Source organism: Pectinophora gossypiella, chromosome 20 (assembly GCF_024362695.1).
Source record: "Pectinophora gossypiella chromosome 20, ilPecGoss1.1, whole genome shotgun sequence".
NCBI lineage: Eukaryota > Metazoa > Arthropoda > Insecta > Lepidoptera > Gelechiidae > Pectinophora > Pectinophora gossypiella.
In genome coordinates this window covers 4,209,178-4,231,538 of record NC_065423.1, presented here as the reverse complement: position 1 = coordinate 4,231,538, position 22,361 = coordinate 4,209,178, and the positions used below count along the sequence as shown (strand labels likewise).

Here is a 22,361-nt window from a genome sequence, read left to right as displayed (position 1 = left end):
TTTACTATTTGTACTTATAACTAGAAATGATGTCGGCAACTCACTACACATCTATTTACCTACTGAATAGGCTACTTTTGTAACTAGTCAAATCAGTTACTTTTTACTAAACGTCAAAACACGAAATTACTATGGAATTTATATGAAAAAGCAACATGTGACGTCATAGACAAAACGTGACAAAATTTCGCACTTATTATTAAAGAAAGAAAGAAACTTTATTATAAAGGGACACCACAGCAACAAATACAAAACACGGAATAACACGTAACTAACAATCAAAACACGCAAGAAAAACAACTTACACAGGAGAGTACAAATAAATAGACAGTAAATATTAAGACAAATTGTAATAGAGTCTATGAACAATACATTTGTTAGCGACACGAATTGCCATGTAACATTTTTTAAAATAAAGCGGCAAGTATTTGGTGCGGGCAACCGACTCGGCGCTAGATGGCGCTCGCCGCGCCTGCGCGTCACTTCTTTTCGATTTTGATTTAAAATTGCTCTCTCTGGCTAACCTCTCCGCCGCGCACCACGCTCTTCGGTTGCTCACACGCAAAAGCCATTTTATAGCGATCGACAAGTGTATTTTCTGTTTTCCCGTCCTATATATAACAAAGTCCTTCGAGCCTGATCAGTGAAAATGGTTAATACGCGAAATACGACGCGAAAACACAAAGAACATGAAGTGACTGAAGTGTTGGTTTCGAGTGATATACCTACTCCCAAAGAGCAGGTCGTGAAAAGTGCATGTGATGAAAGCTTGAACTCAAAAGAACATCTTTCTGGTACAACGAATGTGTGTGTAAAAACTAACAATGCTTCACCGCCTTACTATTCACCCGCGCCTCAGCCGACTTCGCTTCATACTAATGTCTCTCGTTCGCTTACGGCTAAACCGAGTACGTCCAAAATGGTGGAATGCAGTACCTCGCACCATAGTAAAACTTCGTCGAAGTCTGCACGACGTATTCAGCTTGAGTTAGAAGCCGCCGAAGCCAAAGCGCGTATCGATAAGGAGCTAATTGACAAGAGGTTAGAAGCCCAATTAGCCGACCTAGAAAATGAATCAGTATACAGTTCACAACAAGATGAAAGAGAGGAACAAAATTGCACAAAAATTCAAGTAGTACAGTGGTTAAACCGCAGTCACGCCGAACTGGAACGCGAACAATGGCCGCCGTCTGCCCCCGAGCATGTTCACAACACGGGCACGACGAAGCCGCCGCCGCCGCCACTGCCGCCGCCGCCGCCCGCGCCGACACACTCGGCCGCCGCCGCCGCCGACGACGGCACCAACTATGGGACAGTTCACATGCTGGCTAACGCTATTAAAGAATTGACCACCGCTACTGCAATAGGATCGAATGCACAAATGTTAAGTCGCTTATCTACACCACGAGACTTACCTGTCTTCTACGGTGACCCGCTTGAGTGGCTTTATTTCAAGCAAGCATTTCAAGAATCCTCACAGTTATGCAATTTTACTGAAAAAGAAAACTTATGGAGGCTACGAAAGTGCCTACAAGGTCCTGCCAAAGACGCTGTCGCCGCACTGCTAATTAGCGCCACGTCGTCTGCTACTATTATGTCTACACTTCAACTACAGTTTGGAAACCCCGACGTCATACTTACAAAAATCATACAAGACATAAACAAGTTGCCGCCGCTGTCGCCCGACTATCACAAACAAATCGAGGGTTGAAAGGCAAATGGGTTTAAGCGACATTTTGTGAACTTTACAGGAGAGCCATTTAAAGTTTTATTTTTTCGAAAAAAATTCATATAAAAAAAACTACTGAATCAAAAGTGTTCAAAATGCTAAGAATTATTTTAAATTAAACGTTGCACAATTCTGTATTTATTTAGTTCGAAAAACACATCAGTTATAGATTTTAGAAGTCGCTTAATACAAAATGCCTCAATTGAACTAAATTACAGTTGAAGGAAAAACGGTTGATATCCACTAGAGCCAAATATTGGCTTAAAGCAAAATGCTTTAAGAGACCTCTCACTTATTAGTTTGACTAAAGCTAAATGAGTTAAACGACTTCTTAAAAAAAGAAGACTAGAGGCAAATCAGCTTAACCTCCATAAAAGGTTATATGACAGGGAAGGAAAATATCTTAAGTGACCATCCGCTACTAATTTCAATTGTATGAAATCCAAATATTAGTAAGATCGGAAATAAAGTCGGTCCTTAAGCCGTTTTTCCTGGGAGAGATTTTAGTCGGGCAAGGCATTTGTACCTTACAATATTAGGAAAAATCACGGCGGATATAACGAGTAAATCGATTTCATTAAGAAACAGGATCTAGAATATAACCATAAAGATTGTTACACATGCTTAATTCGACTTTTTAAGTATATGGTAAACCGCATATGATGGCGGATGACAGATGACTGTCACCAACTGAATGCGGGCAATAAAAGAAACAAATAGCTTTGAAAAAGTCTTAATATGCTTATACTCTGTGCTGAGTTTAATCTCACTATCACAACCTGTTTCCGATTTACTGAAAAATTTAAGACCACGTGGCTGGATGCAAGTTCCAAGCACTGGCTCCTACTAGATGGTACGCGGTACTAGGACAGACTGCAGTGAAGTACTGATTGCTCTCATATTAAGAGACCTCCACTTCGAGCTGGCCATAAGATACCGTCGAAGTTGACAAACAATAACAGAACTCGATCATGCTTTTAAAGCCGAGATACGTCGGACATCGCAGCAGACACATCTGTCGATGAGATAATATAGATGATAATAATAATAAATAGATGGTGTTCCTTTGCCGAGCATTTTTATAGCTGTGCTCTGCTCTACCGAAGTTATTGGTTGGTAAACCAGACCGCAAAACTAAGATTGGTGCGATGGTTCTAACGTGAAAATCAGCTCGTGGGGAACTACAGGCGGGCTTTTCTGTCACCATATGTCTCAAAAACAAATGCCAGGTAGAATAAGCTTGTGAAATTCAGCTCTATGCTGATTCCTATCAATCCAGTTCCGGTAGATTTTTGACAGCTTCAAGACTGTTTTCGGCCACAAACTTTGAAGAGAGTTTCAATCTACAACAAGGAAAAGACCCAACGCCTTACTGATCAGAAAGACTTATTAGCAGCGCTTTGGACACATTTTAACGATGTCTTAAATCCCAATAGTAACACCAGTGACTTGTTTGTTACAACATATCGGTCGAGTTTGTTACAACAAGGTCGGGGGTTTCGCTTAAGATCTAGCGGCACCCCCGACCTTTGAAGAACTTCTTACCGCGCTAAGAAGGATGACGAATACCAACACATCAAAAATACCATCTGAACTGTATAATATGCCTACACATTAATAACTGGTTATACAAACTCATCCTGAAGATATGGGAGTCAGCTGCTGGAATGATTTTAGCCTTCTTTCTCTTTGCGAGTCGATGGCGATCGATATTAAATTTTAGCCTTAACGTTATTCTATCCCATGATGCAGAAAAGGTACTTCCGGAAACCCAATGATGATTTTGTCCGGACAGAGATATGGGGGTACGGTTTTGTTATTAAACAGATTCAGGCCAAAATGCTTGAACAACATCGGCCTTTGTTATGTGCTGCGTGAGGCTTCACGCGGCTTGTGGATTACTCTAAAGAAAACAGATTGTCCTGAAAAGCTATGACTTATCCTGATACGACAATATCATGACGACATGATGACGACAGTTTGATTTAGAAGTAACTTTTCAGAGCTATTCGTCGTTACCTACGGCGCGAAACAAGGCTATGTCATAACACATGGAGCCATGGTTCCTAGTCTATTTTCTTTATATATCGCTTCTGTATCACGCATAAGTGGGATACTCTGTAGAATTGTTATTTATAGCTTAATTGAAACTAAGGCTAAAATGAATAAGATCATTTTTGATCTCTCACGTCTCACATCTATGCGTCAGTTAACCAAACTTGCCGAGGAATGGCCGATTCAATTAAGTCACACACCAGAATATTTATAGTTTTGTGCAAAACCCTTTTAAAATAACCATCCAGAGGATGCTCCGGGGATGTAGCTTCTTCCAATGTTGCTTTAAAGGGCGCTGAGCTGGAGGAAGTTTCAAAATTAAAATATTTGGGTTCTCAAATATGAAATGACTCCCAAGTCATCGGAGTTGCCAGCCCGGATAACAGGTGCGGTGGCAGCCTTTGGAAAACTTAAAATATTAGTGTACAAAGTCTCAGCGGCGTACTTGATACGTAACACTTTAAATGTCTAAGGTCCATCCTTCGCATAAAGTGGCAAGATGGTTTTCCAATAACAGAAGTATTACGTCGTTCTGGCATATTCGGAATAGAAGCTCTCATCATAAAACATCACCTACGATGCACATTGGGTCGAAAGTGCTATTGCAGGGACTTACGATTCAACTTTCGTTTATCACATATTTGATTATGCCAATAGATAGAGCTAATCAAACACAATAAATGTTATGTTAGGTCATTTTTTCCTAAAGTGTATACTTTGGTCAGAAAAAAATATTTTCTGTTTTTTTTGTATGAAACGTATCAAAGACAGTTCAATTTCTGCCAAGTCCATACCGATCCAGCCGCGAGACCTTATTTTCTATAATCTTTGTCTAGTTGACTACTCAAATGCAAAATCAGCATCTGCCTAAAGTTGCAATTCTTTGAAAGAAATGGATCAGAAAAGGACAAAAAATTCAACATTTCAAAATTCAGTTTTATGTTTTATTAATTTATTATAAGCTTAGTTCTATGTTCAATACTATACAGAAATACATTACAACACAAGTGACAAAGTTAAAATGAACAAAAAATTATTTTGAAGGTACCTACCCAGAACATTATAATTAATGAATAACCTTTACTTATGTTTTTTCGTTATAAAATTTCTCAAAATTAATTAACTTCTATATATCACTATTGCTCGCCATAAATTGTGACAATACATTCTTACAACTCTTAATCATTGGTTACCTACATAAGTTTTAACAAAATAATAATATAATCTTAAGAGATAAACAAAAATATACTACTTAACTTGTAAAAGACAAAAGATATTAAATACAAAAAAGTTAGCCATTATTTTAAAATGCTATTCACTTCACTATCACTAAAACTATCTTCTAAATTACTTATGTATATAAATTCTATATCAGATTCAAGCGGATAATGCAGCAAAAGCTCTCTGGCTTCGGAAGAAAGAATCATTCCCTTTTGCTTTGTCATTCGAGGTCTAAGACTCGTTATCACTGGATCAGAAGACAATAGAAGATTATGCAAAATGTCTTCATTTGTCGCTGTCCTACTTATTTTTCTGGAATGGTTCTCTCTTTATTTCCGGAAGTCTTTGTTACGAGCTTCTGCTGCTTCTTCAGATAGTTTTCCTATGGGCATAGCACCAAAATGTTTAATTATATCTGCTCCATGGATCAATAGCTCGATGGCATGTAATACCATGGATAAAATTCCTCATACATCTTTGCAGTGTTTTTACAGTACTGGGAAAATTTTGAATTTTATCCATTTTTGGTGCTATGCCCATAGGAAAACTATCTGAAGAAGCAGCAGAAGCTCATAACAAAGACTTCCGGAAATACAGAGAGAACCATTCCAGAAAAATAAGTAGGACAGCGACAAATGAAGACATTTTGCATAATCTTCTATTGTCTTCTGATCCAGTGATAACGAGTCTTAGACCTCGAATGACAAAGCAAAAGGGAATGATTCTTTCTTCCGAAGCCAGAGAGCTTTTGCTGCATTATCCGCTTGAATCTGATATAGAATTTATAGACATAAGTAATTTAGAAGATAGTTTTAGTGATAGTGAAGTGAATAGCATTTTAAAATAATGGCTAACTTTTTTGTATTTAATATCTTTTGTCTTTTACAAGTTAAGTAGTATATTTTTGTTTATCTCTTAAGATTATATTATTATTTTGTTAAAACTTATGTAGGTAACCAATGATTAAGAGTTGTAAGAATGTATTGTCACAATTTATGGCGAGCAATAGTGATATATAGAAGTTAATTAATTTTGAGAAATTTTATAACGAAAAAACATAAGTAAAGGTTATTCATTAATTATAATGTTCTGGGTAGGTACCTTCAAAATAATTTTTTGTTCATTTTAACTTTGTCACTTGTGTTGTAATGTATTTCTGTATAGTATTGAACATAGAACTAAGCTTATAATAAATTAATAAAACATAAAACTGAATTTTGAAATGTTGAATTTTTTGTCCTTTTCTGATCCATTTCTTTCAAAGAATTGCAACTTTAGGCAGATGCTGATTTTGCATTTGAGTAGTCAACTAGACAAAGATTACAGAAACTAAGGTCTCGCGGCTGGATCGGTATGGACTTGGCAGAAATTTAACTGTCTTTGATACGTTTCATACAAAAAAAACAGAAAATGTTTTTTTCTGACCAAAGTATACACTTTAGGAAAAAATGACCTAACATAACATTTATTGTGTTTGATTAGCTCTATCTATTGGCATAATCAAATATGTGATAAACGAAAGTTGGATCGTAAGTCCCTGCAATAGCACTTTCGACCCAATGTGCGATGGTGCGATCACGTCATGCGAATGGATGACAGAAAGGTTTTCTATTTCGAGGTGTCTAGAAGGAACTGTAAACAAGGTGGACAATACCTGCGGTACAAAAACGTACTCAAGCGCAACCATGTGGCTTTCAACATGCCAACTGATAGTTGGGATGAGTGTGTCTGAACCTGGAATAGCGCGTGATATAGTCCTCGAAAATCTTAGTCCAAGACGCCAAATACGGAAAACTCAACGGAAACCTTCCTACAATTACACGGTAAACTCGGCTGGCCAGCTTAATTGTATGCCATGTGATCAGATCTTCAATTCGAAGTTCGGTTCCGCTAGCCACGTCAAAGTCTACCACAACAACGACTTGGGATAGACACAAATAGAAGTCACCATCAACGGATACGGCTTGGGTGACATGATGACACGCACACTCCCGGTCTTCCCAATCGTAATTTTTAGCTGTGTGAACCGCCCAACCAGGACCTGCCCATACTTATTTTGATATGTTGAAGTGATGCGGGCACAAGGTTTCATACAAACTTGCGATGACTGAAATGTAAACATTATTTCTTTTTGGTTTTGGAAAAACGTTTTAAGTCCTTTCAAAAGAAAATTATAGTTGTCTTATACGACAAAAATCATAAAAAAAATGTAGCATAAATAGCTGAAGTCAAATTCTATGAATATTTTCGGTAAAGGCAAAACAGTTCAAGTGCCAATTTTACTTATAAACTGTCGAAGGCAAAACGGTTGAAGCGACAATATTTATAAAATCTAGATTAAAGCAAAAAGATTTAAGCGCCAAATCTATTTTCGTTTCGTCTAAGGACAAATGATTTAACCGACTTATCTATAACAAAACACTGTCAGGGAAAACGCTTTAACAGACTTCGAATCATGAAAATGAAAAGACATAACAGCTTATGTGACCGACTCATATCCCGGAATACGACTGATATGCCACCCGCCCAGAATTTTGTGCATTTTTTTGTCGGTTAAAGCACGGGTTTTTAAAAATGTACCCAAAGTGCTAATTGGTTGAAGCGCCAAAAAGTAGCTTCGATTGATCTGAAACCAAGATCAGTCGACGCGGAAAAAATCGCTGATTCCGAATATATATATAAGTCAATTTCGCCCAAAATGTCGCTTAAACCCATTTGCCTTTCAACCCTCGAAATAGTGTCGTTCGCCGTAAAAGTACAAAACTACGTCGCTGCCGTACAAGCTATCGGCCAAGTTGAATACCTACGAGCGATGAATGTCGTGTCCATTATCTTGAACAAGATGCCATCTGTTTTAATTTCAAAGTGGGCCGACTTTAGTTTCCCTTACATATACGAAGAAAAGCCGAAGCTCGTTCTACTATCTGAATTTTTAACTGCCGAAGCGACGAAGATATCTAAAACAGCTGTGAATTTACTCGTTATTCCATCTCAAAGTGATAATACCTACAAACATTTACGGAAACATAATGACTATAGCCGGCCGCACCATATACACCAAACATTGCTAGTGCAACAAGACAGTAGTGACGAACGTAACGAAAGTGTTAAGTGTCGGTTTTGTAAACAATCGGTACACAAACTATTTGACTGTAAAAAGTTTAAAAGAGCACTACGAAAAAATAGATGGGTTTTCGTAAAACGTAATCGTGTATGTTTTAAGTGCTTAGTGTCGACACATAATCGCGATAAGTGCCCCGCGTCCCCGTGTGATATAGACAATTGTGGACAACCTCATCATCGCCTTCTACACTTCCCTACCAGTGATAATCACCAATCCAATGTGATAGTGACAAACCCCGTGAACCCGCAAACCGAAACTGTAACGTGCGTTAAAACAAACGATTGCAAAGTGATATTAAAAACTGTGTCATTAAAAATACATGGACCTAACGGAATCATAAATGCAGTTGCGCTACTGGATGATGGTTCTACTGTGTCACTGATAAGTAGTTCCCTTGCCTCGAGAGTGGGGATACGTGGTATCAAGCAAACATTACGCGTGAGTGGAGCATGGGACAACATTGTGAGTGAAAGTGAGATGGTGAACTTTAATGTGTCAAACAAGGACGGAGGTATGTTTACATTACGGGCGCGCACTGCTAACGAACTGAACCTACCAGTGCAAAATCTATCATTGGTGAATCATTTGAACTGTGATTATGTAAACAATATTATGGACCATTTGTGTGTCGATGGTGATAAACCCGAAATACTTATCGGGCAGGACAATTACGACCTTATTATGCCTTTACAAATATTAAAAGGTAAACAAAGTGAACCTTATGTCACGCGTACACCGCTAGGCTGGTGCGTTCATGGCCCTATTCGAGCGCCAGACCAGGCTGCCACTGCTGGTTCCACTCTCCTCTTGGTGGACGATCAGCACCTAGAGAAAGAACAAATTCTACGCGAGATTGCTGAAGATGTAAGACGTTCTTTTACCTTGGACTCCTTGGGCGTCTTCGACAAACCGAGACAGAATTCAGATGATGTACGAGCAATAGAATACCTAGAGAAGACTTCACAATTAATAGATGGACGCTGGCACGTCGGTCTCCCATGGAAAGACCCTAACTGCAAACTACCTGATTCCTATCCTACTGCTGCTATGAGATTAAGAGGTGTGGAACGAAAAATCAAGGCCGATGATGGATATGCAGAGCGGTATAATGAGAGATTTCAACATCTTCTGAAAAATGATTATGCCAAGGAGGTAAAGAACACTGAAAGGACATCTAAAACCTGGTACCTACCCCACTTTGGGGTAGATAACCCGAATAAGAAAAAATTAAGATTAGTATTTGATGCCGCTGCGAAGTCATCTGGCTTGTCCCTAAATGACTTTCTACTGACAGGCCCAGATTTACTTATGTCTCTGTATGGTATCATGCTACGGTTCCGTGAGTACAAAATAGCTGTAGCTGCAGATATTAAAGACATGTTTCTACGCGTCAAACTAATACCAGAAGACCAAGATGCATTGAGATTTCTATGGAAAGACTTACCTGAAAAGAAAGATAATTCTAAGTCACCTGAAAAGCAAATAAAGACATATACAATGACGTCATTAATATTTGGAGCCAACTGTTCACCATTTATTGCCCAATTTGTGAAAAATAAGAATGCATTACGATTCCAAACTACTATGCCACAAGCAGTTCAAGCTATATGTAAACAGCATTATTGTGATGACTACATTCAAAGTTTACCCGATGAAGAAATGGCAATAAAACAAGTACATGATATATCATACATCCACAGTCAAGGAGGATTTGAATTAAGAAACTGGATAAGCAACAGTGAAAATGTACTTCAAAGTTTACCAAAAGAATCACTAGCAACTACTGCACTTAAATTCAAAATGGGCCCTAATGATGAGAGTGAACGCACACTTGGTTTACTATGGTTCCCTAACGAGGATATGCTCGGATTTGACGTCTCATTTAAGAAAATACCTACTTGTCTGATAAATGGAGAAAAGAAACCTACTAAAAGAGAAATACTGCAAGTCATTATGTCCATTTTTGATGTCTACGGTTTCCTGTCGCCCTTTACTATACGAGGCAAGATAATATTGCAACAAACATGGAAATGCAAACTTGATTGGGACGAGGTAGTACCTAACAATATCTATGACAAGTGGATCAGCTGGCTGGAACAATTGAAAAGCATTCATTTGATACGCCTGCCACGCTATTATCAAGGACGAGTGCACCGGACGCCGAGTGAAAAAGAAGACAGCCCCGCCTGCGCTGCCACTGCGGCTACCCTGGCCGCCCCTGCGGCTGGTCGCGCTGCCACTGCGGCTACCCTGGCCGCCCCCGCGGCTGGTCGCGCTGCCTCTGCGCGCGCCTGCGCCGCCCCCGCGGCTGCCCTTGTCTGCGCCGCCCCTGCGGCTGCCCTGGCCGCCCCTGCGGCTGGTCGCGCTGCCTCTGCGCGCGCCTGCGCCGCCCCCGCGGCTGCCCTTGTCTGCGCCGCCCCTGCGGACGCTCGCGCTGCCCCTGCGCGCGCCTGCGTCGCCCCTGCGGCTGCGCACGCCTGCGCCGCCCCTGCGGCTGCGCGCGCCTGCGCCGTCCCTGCGGCTGCCCTTGTCTGCGCCGCCCTGGCCGTCCCTGTGGCTGGTCGCGCTGCCCCTGCGCGCGCCTGCGCCGCCCCTGCGGCTGCTCCGGCCGCCCCTGCGGCTGGTCGCGCTGCCCATGCGCGCGCCTGCGCCGCCCCCGCGGCTGCCTTTGTCTGCGCCGCCCCTGCGGACGCTCGCGCTGCCCCTGCGCGCGCCTGCGCCGTCCCTGCGGCTGCGCGCGCCTGCGCCGCCCCTGCGGCTGCCCGTGACTGCGCCGCCCCTGCGGCTGCTCCGGCCGCCCCTGCGGCTGGTCGCGCTGCCCATGCGCGCGCCTGCGCCGCCCCCGCGGCTGCCCTTGCCTGTGCCGCCCCCGCGGCTGCCCTGGCCGCTCCTGCGGACGCTCGCGCTGCCACTGCGCGCGCCTGCGCCGCCCCCACGGCTGCCCTTACCTGCGCTGCCCCCGCGGCAGTCCTCGTCGCCCCTGCAGCTGCTCCCGCCACTCTTGCACACACCAACATCGCAACCTCCGCGCTCACCGTCGCCACACCCGCCGTTCCCTGCAATGATAACACTAACTACTATAGAAACCTACAGCTACATCTATTATGTGACGCATCTACAAAGGCTATGTGCGCAGTTGCATATTGGCGTTGGGAAGATAACAACATAGAACCACGACTTGCCTTTATTTCCAGTAAATGCAAAGTTGCGCCGAACAAATATGTCAGCATGCCCAGAATGGAATTACAAGCTGCTGTGATGGCCGCAAGATTAGCACATACTATAGTAGAAGAACATAATCTCATTCCCCAAGAACGATATTTTTGGAGTGACTCATCCACTGTCTTGCACTGGATAAGGAACACGGCGCGCAATTATAAACAATTTGTGGCACATCGTCTCGGTGAAATAGACGAACTTACGGAGATAAAAGAATGGCGATATGTCCCTACCAAAATGAATGTTGCCGACATTGCCACTAGAGACAACTGCACCCTATCTGTACTGCAAGGAGAATGGTTTTATGGACCTCAATTTCTATATGAGAAAAAAGAGATGTGGCCAATTGACATGCAACCTGGCATCTGTGAGAAAGACCTGGAATATGTTAACCTTATAACAACTAAATGCGACTTACCTGCTGTACCGAACCCAGAACGATTTTCTTCATGGACACGCCTACTGAAAGCAACATGTACAGTTTTATTATTCATTAATAAATGTAGAAAACTTACCTCAGAAGTCGACAGAGAGATGTTGAGCCGAGCTGAGCGCCTGTTGATCCGCTACTCGCAGTCGCAGTCGTTTCACGATGATCTGGAACACCTGAAAAATAAAAAGCAATTAGAAAAGAAAAGTAGAATACTTACCTTGTCTCCCTTCGTCGATGAGCACGGGCTTCTTCGCGTCGGTGGCCGCATCAGCGCCGCTCCTGGAGTACCTCACGAGACGAAGCATCCCTTGATCCTTGATGGCCGCAGTCACCTGGCACAGCTGATCGTGAGAGCTTATCACGTCAAGTTCGCACATGCAAATCAAGAAACTCTAGTTAATGAGATCAAACAAATATACTGGATTACACGTCTACGTCCAACCATCAAACATGTAGTCTCGAAATGCATGCTGTGCAGAATAAAAAGAGCTCAACCACAGCCGCCCAGAATGGGTGATCTACCTGAAGCACGTATGGCGCACCATCAGCGACCTTTTTCATTTTGTGGTGTTGATTTATTCGGCCCAATGGAGGTGACAGTTTGTAGACGGAGGGAGAAGAGATATGGTGTACTGTTCACATGTATGACTGTCAGAGCTGTACACATTGAAATTGTTACTAAGCTTACCTCGGACGCGCTCATAATGGCCCTCAGGCGCATGGCTTCTAGACGTGGATGGCCTGTACAACTGTTTTCAGACAATGGCACAAACCTGAGAGGTGCAGACACGGAGTTGAAACGCTCAATTAAAGAACTCGACGAGGACATGTTGAAACGAGAGGCCATCAACTATGGCACTGTATGGAATTTCATCCCTCCCATCAGCCCACACTGGGGTGGGGCATGGGAACGAATGATTCGAAGCGTAAAAGAATCGCTTAAAGTCGTTTTACGTGAGCGAGCTCCCCGAGACGAAGTATTGAGCACGCTGATGGCTGAAGTCGAGCAGATGGTGAACAGCCGCCCACTGTCGCACGTATCAGTAGAGCCCCACAGCGACGAATCTCTGACCCCAAACCATTTTTTACTCGGATCATCATCTAAGCTACCTGTACTCGGAACCTATGACGACACAGATTTACATCTCCGAAAGCAGTGGCGAACCTCGCAACGCCTTGCTGATTTATTTTGGCAACGCTGGGTGAAGGAGGTCCTGCCTGAAATGAGACCGAGAAGAAAATGGCATGAAGATCAGAGACAGCTACAAGTAGGAGACCTAGTACTGATTGTGGACCCGACCTCCCCTCGTAACGTATGGCCACGAGGACGCATTCAGAAAGTTATGCCTGGCAAAGACGGACGGGTCAGAGTTGTCGAGATAAATACCAAGACTGGTATCCTTCAGAGGTCTGCAACGCGCGTCGCTAGAATTCCGACAGAAGAGTGCTGACGCACTGGGGTGGGGCATGTTAGCGACACGAATTGCCATGTAACATTTTTTAAAATAAAGCGGCAAGTATTTGGTGCGGGCAACCGACTCGGCGCTAGATGGCGCTCGCCGCGCCTGCGCGTCACTTCTTTTCGATTTTGATTTAAAATTGCTCTCTCTGGCTAACCTCTCCGCCGCGCACCACGCTCTTCGGTTGCTCACACGCAAAAGCCATTTTATAGCGATCGACAAGTGTATTTTCTGTTTTCCCGTCCTATATATAACAACATTATTATATTTTTCTTTATTAAAATTCATAAATAGGTAAGTATTGGTGTTGTAAATAACTCTTAGACAAAAGTATTAATTCAAAAAGATTTTAAACAAGATCATTAAATCCACCACAGGCTTCGTCAAAAAGGAACTAAAAACAAGAATAAACCATAAGTCCACAAATGTTTCGTCAAAATACAAACCGAAATCAGCAACAAGCAACGTACCCATCAAACTGGCAGCATTCCCACGCTGAATTGCCAGAGAGATACGCTGAACCAGAAAAGAACCGGAGCGAGGGTCCTGCCCCCTTTCCCGCAGACGCTTCCCAAGTTCCCTAATAAAAGACAAAGCCTCATGTCCCCAAGGACCCGCAGTTTCAACCGCGAAGGGCAAAAACACGTAATTACCCACCAAGTTCGTGTACTTAGCATGTTTCGCCCTCGCTGCCGTCTCCGCCGCGTGATGTTATAGGTAAGTTAAATAGCAAAAAGAAAATGTTTTTTCGTTAGTTTTATTTTAGATCTGTCTTTATTTAGTAATCAGAATTTCATAATTTATCTTTGACCTAGTACACGACCCAGTATGTACGTTGGTGACAATCAATTACGTTTAGATTACGCCCACGGTGTTGTTGGTTTCCATGATGGAGCTTTACATCATTTTGAATAAGTGCTTAATAAGTGGGATTTAATTTAAATGTCCTGTTATTTACGTCTCTCGTAAAACACATACAGGGTGGTCCAAAGGTTGACGTTCAAAACGACAAACGAGATAGAGGGGCTCATTATCTACCATAAAAACAGCCCGCAAGTTCAGCGATTATTTACGGTTTTGCAATTGTACCTTTACAAGATTATAACCTAACCTAACTTACTTCAGAAATCATTACTATGTCACTATCTCTTTCTTAATAATGGGTCCCTGCGATACACGCTGAGCTTAGTACAGGGACCGCCGCATAACTAAAGTAATTGGTCATATTATAGTTGTCTGTATTTTTATTAATGTAAAATTGTAATACTATGTTCAATAAAGATTATTATTATTATAATTATTTTATTTTACTTCATACATATGAAGTCATAAAAAGCCTGGAACCTGACGGAGGGCAGCAGTAGACAGGAGTCCTAGTACGGCTAGTACGGCTTGCGCCATCCTACTCCCGTCAGACAGAGTACTGCGGAGCAGAAGGCAAGAGGGAAACGACTGTTTTATTTTTCCAAAAAAGTTGCGTGGAGAATTCTACACCAACAAGAGCGTGGCTCTTAAATAAGTGATGTGATATGAAAGAATTGCACCGCTAGTTGACAAAAATAAAACAGTCAAAAAAAAAAAAAGATAAAGAAAAATTTTTTTTTCTTGGAAGTCAAGTGAGAATTTGCCTAAAATTGTTACAGTTTAACAAAATTTCACCAAAGAATAAAAATAAATACTTATAAGTATTTCTAAAAACTGCATATATGCATATAAGGGGGTGTTTCTGGTAGCTAATGAGTCCATCTATCTATTTTTTACAACCTAGGTAAACAGAACTTTTGAAACACTACACTGTTTGGTCGTAATAAACATGTTATTGTTACTCATTCTGTTAGTAAACCTTCACACATGTTCGGTAATTTCACGCATGCTAATTGGTCAGGGCTAGGTTCAATTAGTTCGATATTCAAAATTATTGAAATACCTCTATACGCTGCAAACCCAAAGGTAAATAGCGCAGATACGGAGTGAATGGTTAATAAATGGATATTCGGGGAAGTCAGGTTTTTTTTTTATTTCCAATTGCTTGAAGTTTTTTGAACCTCATGTAGCTACTGTTTACACTTTAATACGTACTTAGTAAAAGAGTTGTTGTCACTTTAAACATAACAAACTCAATAAGTGTCATTGTTTTTTTTTTAAAGCTACTTACATATATACAACAATGATTATCTATGGTGATCATGACATGCCCCATGGTCCATGGTTACAACTTTATAATGCGATGTAAATATCGCATCGTGACTGGGCAGCGGGTAGCTTGTAAATCTAATATTCTAATATCAGATGACCTACACGGGTACTCGTGGCGATTCTATTGATGGAATTGTTTTAACATTATGTCTCGATACATACAGGGTGTTAGTGACATCGTAACGCAAACTTAGAGGGATGATTCAGACCATGATTCTGAGTTGATATCAAGTGGAATTTGCCGTCGCAAAAATATGGAACTGAAAATAATAAAAAACACTAACATTTTCATGAATTTTCCGACAGGAAATTCCACTTGATATCAACTCAAAATCGTGGTCTGAATCATCCCTCTCAGTATTCGTTACGGTGTCACTAACACCCATACCTACTTGTATACCTGCTACCGGCTACCTGTATGTACTTGTACGGGGTATATGAACACATTAATTACATGTCTAAAGAAATTGCCAACAGTCTCACTCACCTGAGGGGTTAAAACACAATATAAATACGTACAATAGCAAAAAGCAATATTGCTATTCGGCATTTTGTTAACATTGCGCGCTTGACTGAATATTGCTTTTTTAGATGAAATGCTTCAATGTGGTTTTCTTAGATCCGAGTAAGTAGTTACTGCCATTTGCGGCAAATGTACAATAAGTCACGTAAAAAAGGCCATTTTAAACCACCAGTGCCGTGTTTATCAAAACTTACAAGTCTACACGTTCACAAGCTACAAGTAACTCACAAGTACGTGTAAATTACGTTTATCAAAAAAGTTGAGGGATTGTAAAATATACTTGTAAAATAAATATTGACACTTGTAACATGTAGTTTAAATACATGTGTAGTTTTCATAAACACATTCTTGAAATAATGAAAATTTTTACACAAAAAATCTTGTAATACAAGGCTTGTAAGTGTTAATAAACAGGGCACAGGTTTGAAAGTACCGCAGCGGTGGCGTTTCGCATAAAAAGTATTCATCCCTTTAAAATCACGGAAACGCGAACGTACACATTTAATTCAAACCAAAAATATTTCCCTTGACAACCAGATATGATAATGATTTTTATTGTGTATAAATGTAGGTATAGTTATAAATAATAGTTATAAATAACAGCCTCCGTGGTCTAGTGGTTAGAGCGTTAGCGTTAGGCTCACGATCTGGAGGTCCGGGTTCGATTCCCGATGGAGACATTGTCGAAATCACTTTGTGAGACTGTCCTTTGTTTGGTAAGGACTTTTCAGGCTTGAATCACCTGATTGTCCGAAAAAGTAAGATGATTCCGTGCTTCGGAGGGCACGTTAAGCCGTTGTTCCCGGCTATTAGCCGTAAAAACACCTCCACCAACCCGCAGTGGAGCAGCGTGGTGGAGTATGCTCCATAGAGCCTCCGGTTGATTGAGGGGAGGCCTGTGCCCACCAGTGGGACGTTTATAGGCTGTTTATGTATGTATGTATAAATAATAGTTGCAGTTATAGTTGCAAATTACGTCTCACTAAATTTGGCCTTTGCATGCATATACACATTTCACACAGGAGAGAGAGAAAAACAATAAAAAAACAAAAAAAAACTATTAAAGAATATAATACAATAGATAAGTAAGTCTATGAATTAACTATTAGTTTTCATTCAAATATTCTTTGACGTCATAAAAACATTTTTATGCAAGCCAATCTTAAGAGCAGTTCTGAATTTGTTCATATTCATAGTTGTAAATGACTCCGGGAGTTTGTTGTACAGACGAACTAAGGCTATATTAATTCTTGGGAACAATTAAAGTATTAAACCACAAATGGAATGAGCAGACAAAACCGCACAGCACGCAACAACCGTGTCAGGGTTGTGATAATGGTCATATAGCTGAAAACCTCATCGCGCGCGTACCAGTAATTAGTGCATGCATGTATCTCACGATCCTCACTAAATGGAGCACACTGTTCCACAACTCCATACATTTATATCTGAAATATCAGCCTCACGATCTGGAGTTCCAGGTTCAATGGTTCACTTTGTGAGACTGTCCTTTGTCCGAAAAAGTAAGAGGATTCCGTGCTCCGGAGGGGACATAAAGCCGTTGGTCCCGGCTATTAGCCGTAAAAGCACCGCCACCAACCCGCAGTGGAGCAGCGTGCGCCGTCTATAATGTACGAGAACACCTCCGACTCCAAATAACTGGCTCCAATTTCCTTTCCTACGCTCTGCTCAACCCTATAAGGAATAAATACGTGAGCTTACGATGTATGTTGTGGTAGAGTAACTATGTCAAGGCTCTGATAATGACCGCATGACTGAAACCTCCATTGTACGTCTATCATAGTAATTGATATGTACGTACTAATATTAACTAACCAAAGGCTAGTTTTAGGAAGAAGATTCGCTGTCAGACTAGATAAGTATAGTGCACGGTCAATATTATCTGACCGTGTAGGTAATGAGGAGGTTTCAATGTCAATATAGTTTATGCCAATGAGCTTCGGGTTGTCTGTGATATGTGTTTTTGAAGAGATTCACTGAAAGACTTAATGTAACTATAAAAAATATAATAAATAAAAAACATAACATAAACAGGCTACGTATATACGTCTCACTGCTGGGCACAAAATAACATTTTAAGAAGTAAAAGGTCTCTGAATAATTCTGACAGTTACTGCTGGCCTGACAGGTTCCAGGTTACAGTCCCTGTGACGCGCCCCTTCCGTCTTACATTGCCGTACCGATAGCTCCCATCTCCGCTTCTACAACCGTTGAGGTCTTCACCCATATCTCTGGGCAAGCGTTCTACGTTATACCCCGTAGGTCTGGGTCCCTATCCGAACTCAGCCACCATCTCACTCCGGCCTACTGAAGTAAGAGGCGCCCACCCCCGCGGCAAGGACGCGCCAAACAGGAATTGCCCCAGTCAGTGGAGGGCAGAGAAAGTGACTCTGTCCCCCTGGGGCCGGGTTTATGGTCTTGTATGCAACCAAAACCAAAGGCCAGAAAAAAGAAAGATTAGATTTCTTGTTGAAAGATTGTCTTAGGTAAATTAAATATAGTTTAATAGAAAACATTGATCAAATTCCTAGTATTTATTGACCGACAAAACATTGGAGCGCATAATTCGGTACACATGACTGACTTACTACAGATTATGAAAATTAATATCATATTTCATCTTGTTTATATTAGAGGTATAAAGCGGTTTGTGTAGCCTTATTCTATTCGAACAACATAGCTTCATGGCTGTATCCTGGAATTATTGAATGAAAACTAATAATTAATTTATAGACCTACTTATACATTGTATATTATATTCTTTAATAGTTTTATAGCTGGATATATGATCCACGCAGGATATTTTATTTTTGTCTGCCATACGCAATAAAGATAGTTTTTCGTTTTTTTTTTATTGTTTTCTCTCTCTTATGTTATTTAATTGCCTGTGTGAAATGTGTATGCCTGCAAAGGCAAAATTTAGTGAGACGTAATTTGCAACTATAACTGCAACTATTTTATACACAATAAAAATCTTTATCTTAAAGGGGTAGGCAGCGGTGCATAGTATGTACACCCACTCCTGACTCCTGACATACTTTGTTTAAGTCCCATGTAATGTGTGAGCCTTTGTCATTAAACGGTTAAAATAGATCCTGGGAATCTTGTCTTCATTAAAAAAATTACAAGTTTTAACGAATTTCCTATTCGAAATGTATTCTGGAAGGAGTTTATGTAGAATTTATTACTTAATTATGTATATGTATAGTCCCAAAAAATAATACAAATTATATAACTCAAACAGATTGGCAACTGATTAATCAAATTACAAGGTCGAACTCTAAAAAGTTTGCTATTAACATAATTGAATAATTTTACATAGGTGTACCTACTACATTCTTCAAACATTATTAACAGACTTCAAAAAAGGAGGAGGTTATACGGTTTGCAAGTAATCTGTTACTTAGCTTGTAAGCCTCTAAAAATACGAGATACCCTTGTTTAGACTCCAGTCATCATCAGCCCATTAACGTCCCCACTGCTGGGGCACGGGCCTTCCCTATGGGTGGATAGGGAGATCGGGCCTTAAACCATCACGCGGGCCCAGTGCGGATTGATGGTTATTAACGACTGCTAATGCACCCGGGACCAACGGCTTAACGTGCCTTCCGAAGCACGGAGGAGCTCGAGATGAAAACTTTTTTTTTTTTGTGGTCACCCATCCTATGACCGGCCTTTGCGAAAGTTGCTTTACTTCAACAATCGCAGACCTAGCGCGTTAACCGCTGCGCCACCGAGCTCCTCCACTTTTTTTTTAGACACTAAATAATACAATTAATTTTGCATTATTATATAACTTGCAGTAAGCTTGCTTGCATAAGCTCGCACCGTGTTCCCAATTGGGCTAGTCAGAGGTACATCCATCGCGAGATGAACTGAGTACCAACGCTTCACCGAGTTTCCTGTTAGACCATCTCTATAACGGTCGAGCCAAGTGTGTTGTTAAGGTGATGCGTTTCAGTCAGCTAGGTAACGCTGCGTCAGCAGATGGCGTTACTTCTGCAGTTTTCGTAATTTTTCCATTTAAGTATTCGTTTAGTGTTGAATTCTGACCCGGTGAAATGTTAGTTGGCGAAATCTTACATAAGTACATTATCTTTAAGTTAATCTACAATTTTGAAGTATTTACTGCAGATATCATATTAAAAAGGTGCATCAAAAGTTGGTGAAAATAATATATCAAAATATTACTATTTATCGGTTTTAAAACAATATTCCTCTATCCGTCTTCCTGTAGCACTGCATCAACTTTTGTATGGAAAACGAATCACCTTAAGATAACTTAATAGGTTATTATTGCAAGTCCGGTACCGGAGTTCGAACCTTCTTTACTTATACTTATTTTAATTCTTCATTCATTTTAAAAAAAGCAAGAGAAGTGTGTCAGGATCGAAGCAAATGGAATTCTATAGTCTCTGCTTACCCCGGTGGGAAATAGGCGTGAGTTTATGTATGTATGTATGTATGTCATTTTAAAATTAACAGTTGACAATTATCCGTCCCTTTGCAATTCGGCGGATAAGAAAATGACGAGTATAACTTAAAATAAAATTAGGAGGTGTCTGCAGAAATCGGGGCCAATGTCTAATTCATTAGTTTCCTCTTAAATTTATGTACCGGTTGGGAGCCCTCAACGGTCCCCATTTGTCCAGCCAAGTAACTAATGCTATTTGCGGCAAATCTGCAATAAGTCACGTCAAAAAAAAAAACTCATTTGTTAAGTTTATTGTCTTAGGAATAATATTTTTTGTAACGCATACAATTTTAAATTGCAAATGGAATTGTCATCAAGCTCGTTCTACGAACCCATTGATATTGTTAGTCACTGATTGACGTCGTGGAGAAGGAGACAGCGATACTATTGACATAATGAGTGACAAAGACACGTAATAGGTTTCCTGGGAAACCCCTTGGCGACTTTATTAATGGAATATTTACAATTAATAATTATACTGCGGTCAATTAACTGTTTTTACTAGGTAATAGAGCTCAAAGTTGAAAGGAAATATTCTCTGTCGGTCCTAGTCTTGCGGTAAGGTGTGGAAATCTTTTACCATTAATTGTAGGAATACTAATTATTATTGTTATAACTGCCCATGACGGTCTAGTGGTCAGAACGTGCGCAATCAAGCTTTAAGGTTGCAGGTTCGAATCCATATATTAAAAAAATATAAAGAAAATAGAAAATAAGGAAACTTACGTAGGTACCACAGAAGATTCAAAAACCTTTAACGGTGCCGTGTCTGTATTTCCTTCCTTATGGGTCATTAGTCTAGTTTAGTGAGTAATTCGTCCCACTGCTGGGAACAGGCCTCCCCTCAATCAGCCGGAGGGGGTATAGAGCATACTCCTCCACCCTGGTTCACTGCGGGTTGGTGGAGGTGTTTTACGGCTAACAGCCCGGTTCAACAAGAATTATCTGACCTTACTCACCTCAAGTTCCGTGCTTCGGAGGGCACGTTAAGCCGTTGGTCCCGGCTATTAGCCGTAAAAACACCTCCACCAACCCGCAGTGGAGCAGCGTGGTGGAGTATGCTCCATACCCCCTCCGGTTGATTGAGGGGAGGCCTGTGCCCAGCAGTGGGACGTATATAGGCAGTTTATGTACTCACCTCAAGTGATTCAAGCCTGCAATGTCCTTACCAAGCAAAGGACAGTCTCACAAAGTGATACCGATAATGTCCCCATCGGGTAACAAACCTGGACCTCCTGATAGTAAGCCCAATACTTTAACCATTAGACCATGGAGAATTATTCACTTTCTTGTATGTACACGCGAACATCGCTCGTTCGTACGCCGTCGGTGCGCGATGTCGTGTGATAGTCGCCTAAAAGGCACTTCAGTTCAGTTCAGTTGACATCTAGTTGACATAGATATTTATATAGGATGCATATTATAAAACCGTAGGTACTATTACGTTAGATTAATATGTCCAGCCAGGACAGGCAAAGGTTATAGTGGCATTTGATTGTCTACTTAACCTTTTCGTCCAAAGATACTCCAAGATACAAGTCGTACATTATCCTGAGTAAGGAATCTATTTTATATCGCTGATAAACTTAGGTACATGTACAGTTTGGTAACAATTCGCAAATATACCAACTACAATTTCAAGTCTGAGATATAAAAACTGCACAAGATTTTCCATTTAACTTTCTGCCTGAAATTGATCTGTGTTCCAGAAATTTTATGTCGATTACTCGTCCGTTTCCGTTTCGGCTGATAACAAAATAACTTTAAATAAAATTAGGAGGTGTTTACTTTATAAAAAAGAACTTACTTTCGTACTTTATATAAAAGAACTAAGTCCTTCCTGAGACACCTAACGAGGTAGTTGATGATGTATGTCAGGACATGTGTTTATAAATGAACATAATAA

At 40.8% G+C, this 22,361-nt stretch overlaps 2 protein-coding genes across 2 annotated transcripts in view; both read left to right on the top strand.

The window, feature by feature from the left end:
- The window catches only part of LOC126375882 (putative metabolite transport protein HI_1104), a 57,545-nt gene that overhangs the window by 5,822 nt on the left and 29,362 nt on the right, over positions 1-22,361 (top strand). The window lies entirely within an intron of this gene.
- LOC126376385 (uncharacterized) lies at positions 11,586-13,232 on the top strand. Its single transcript, XM_050023711.1, has one exon. It carries the CDS (start codon positions 11,586-11,588, stop codon positions 13,230-13,232), a length of 1,647 nt encoding a protein of 548 aa, XP_049879668.1.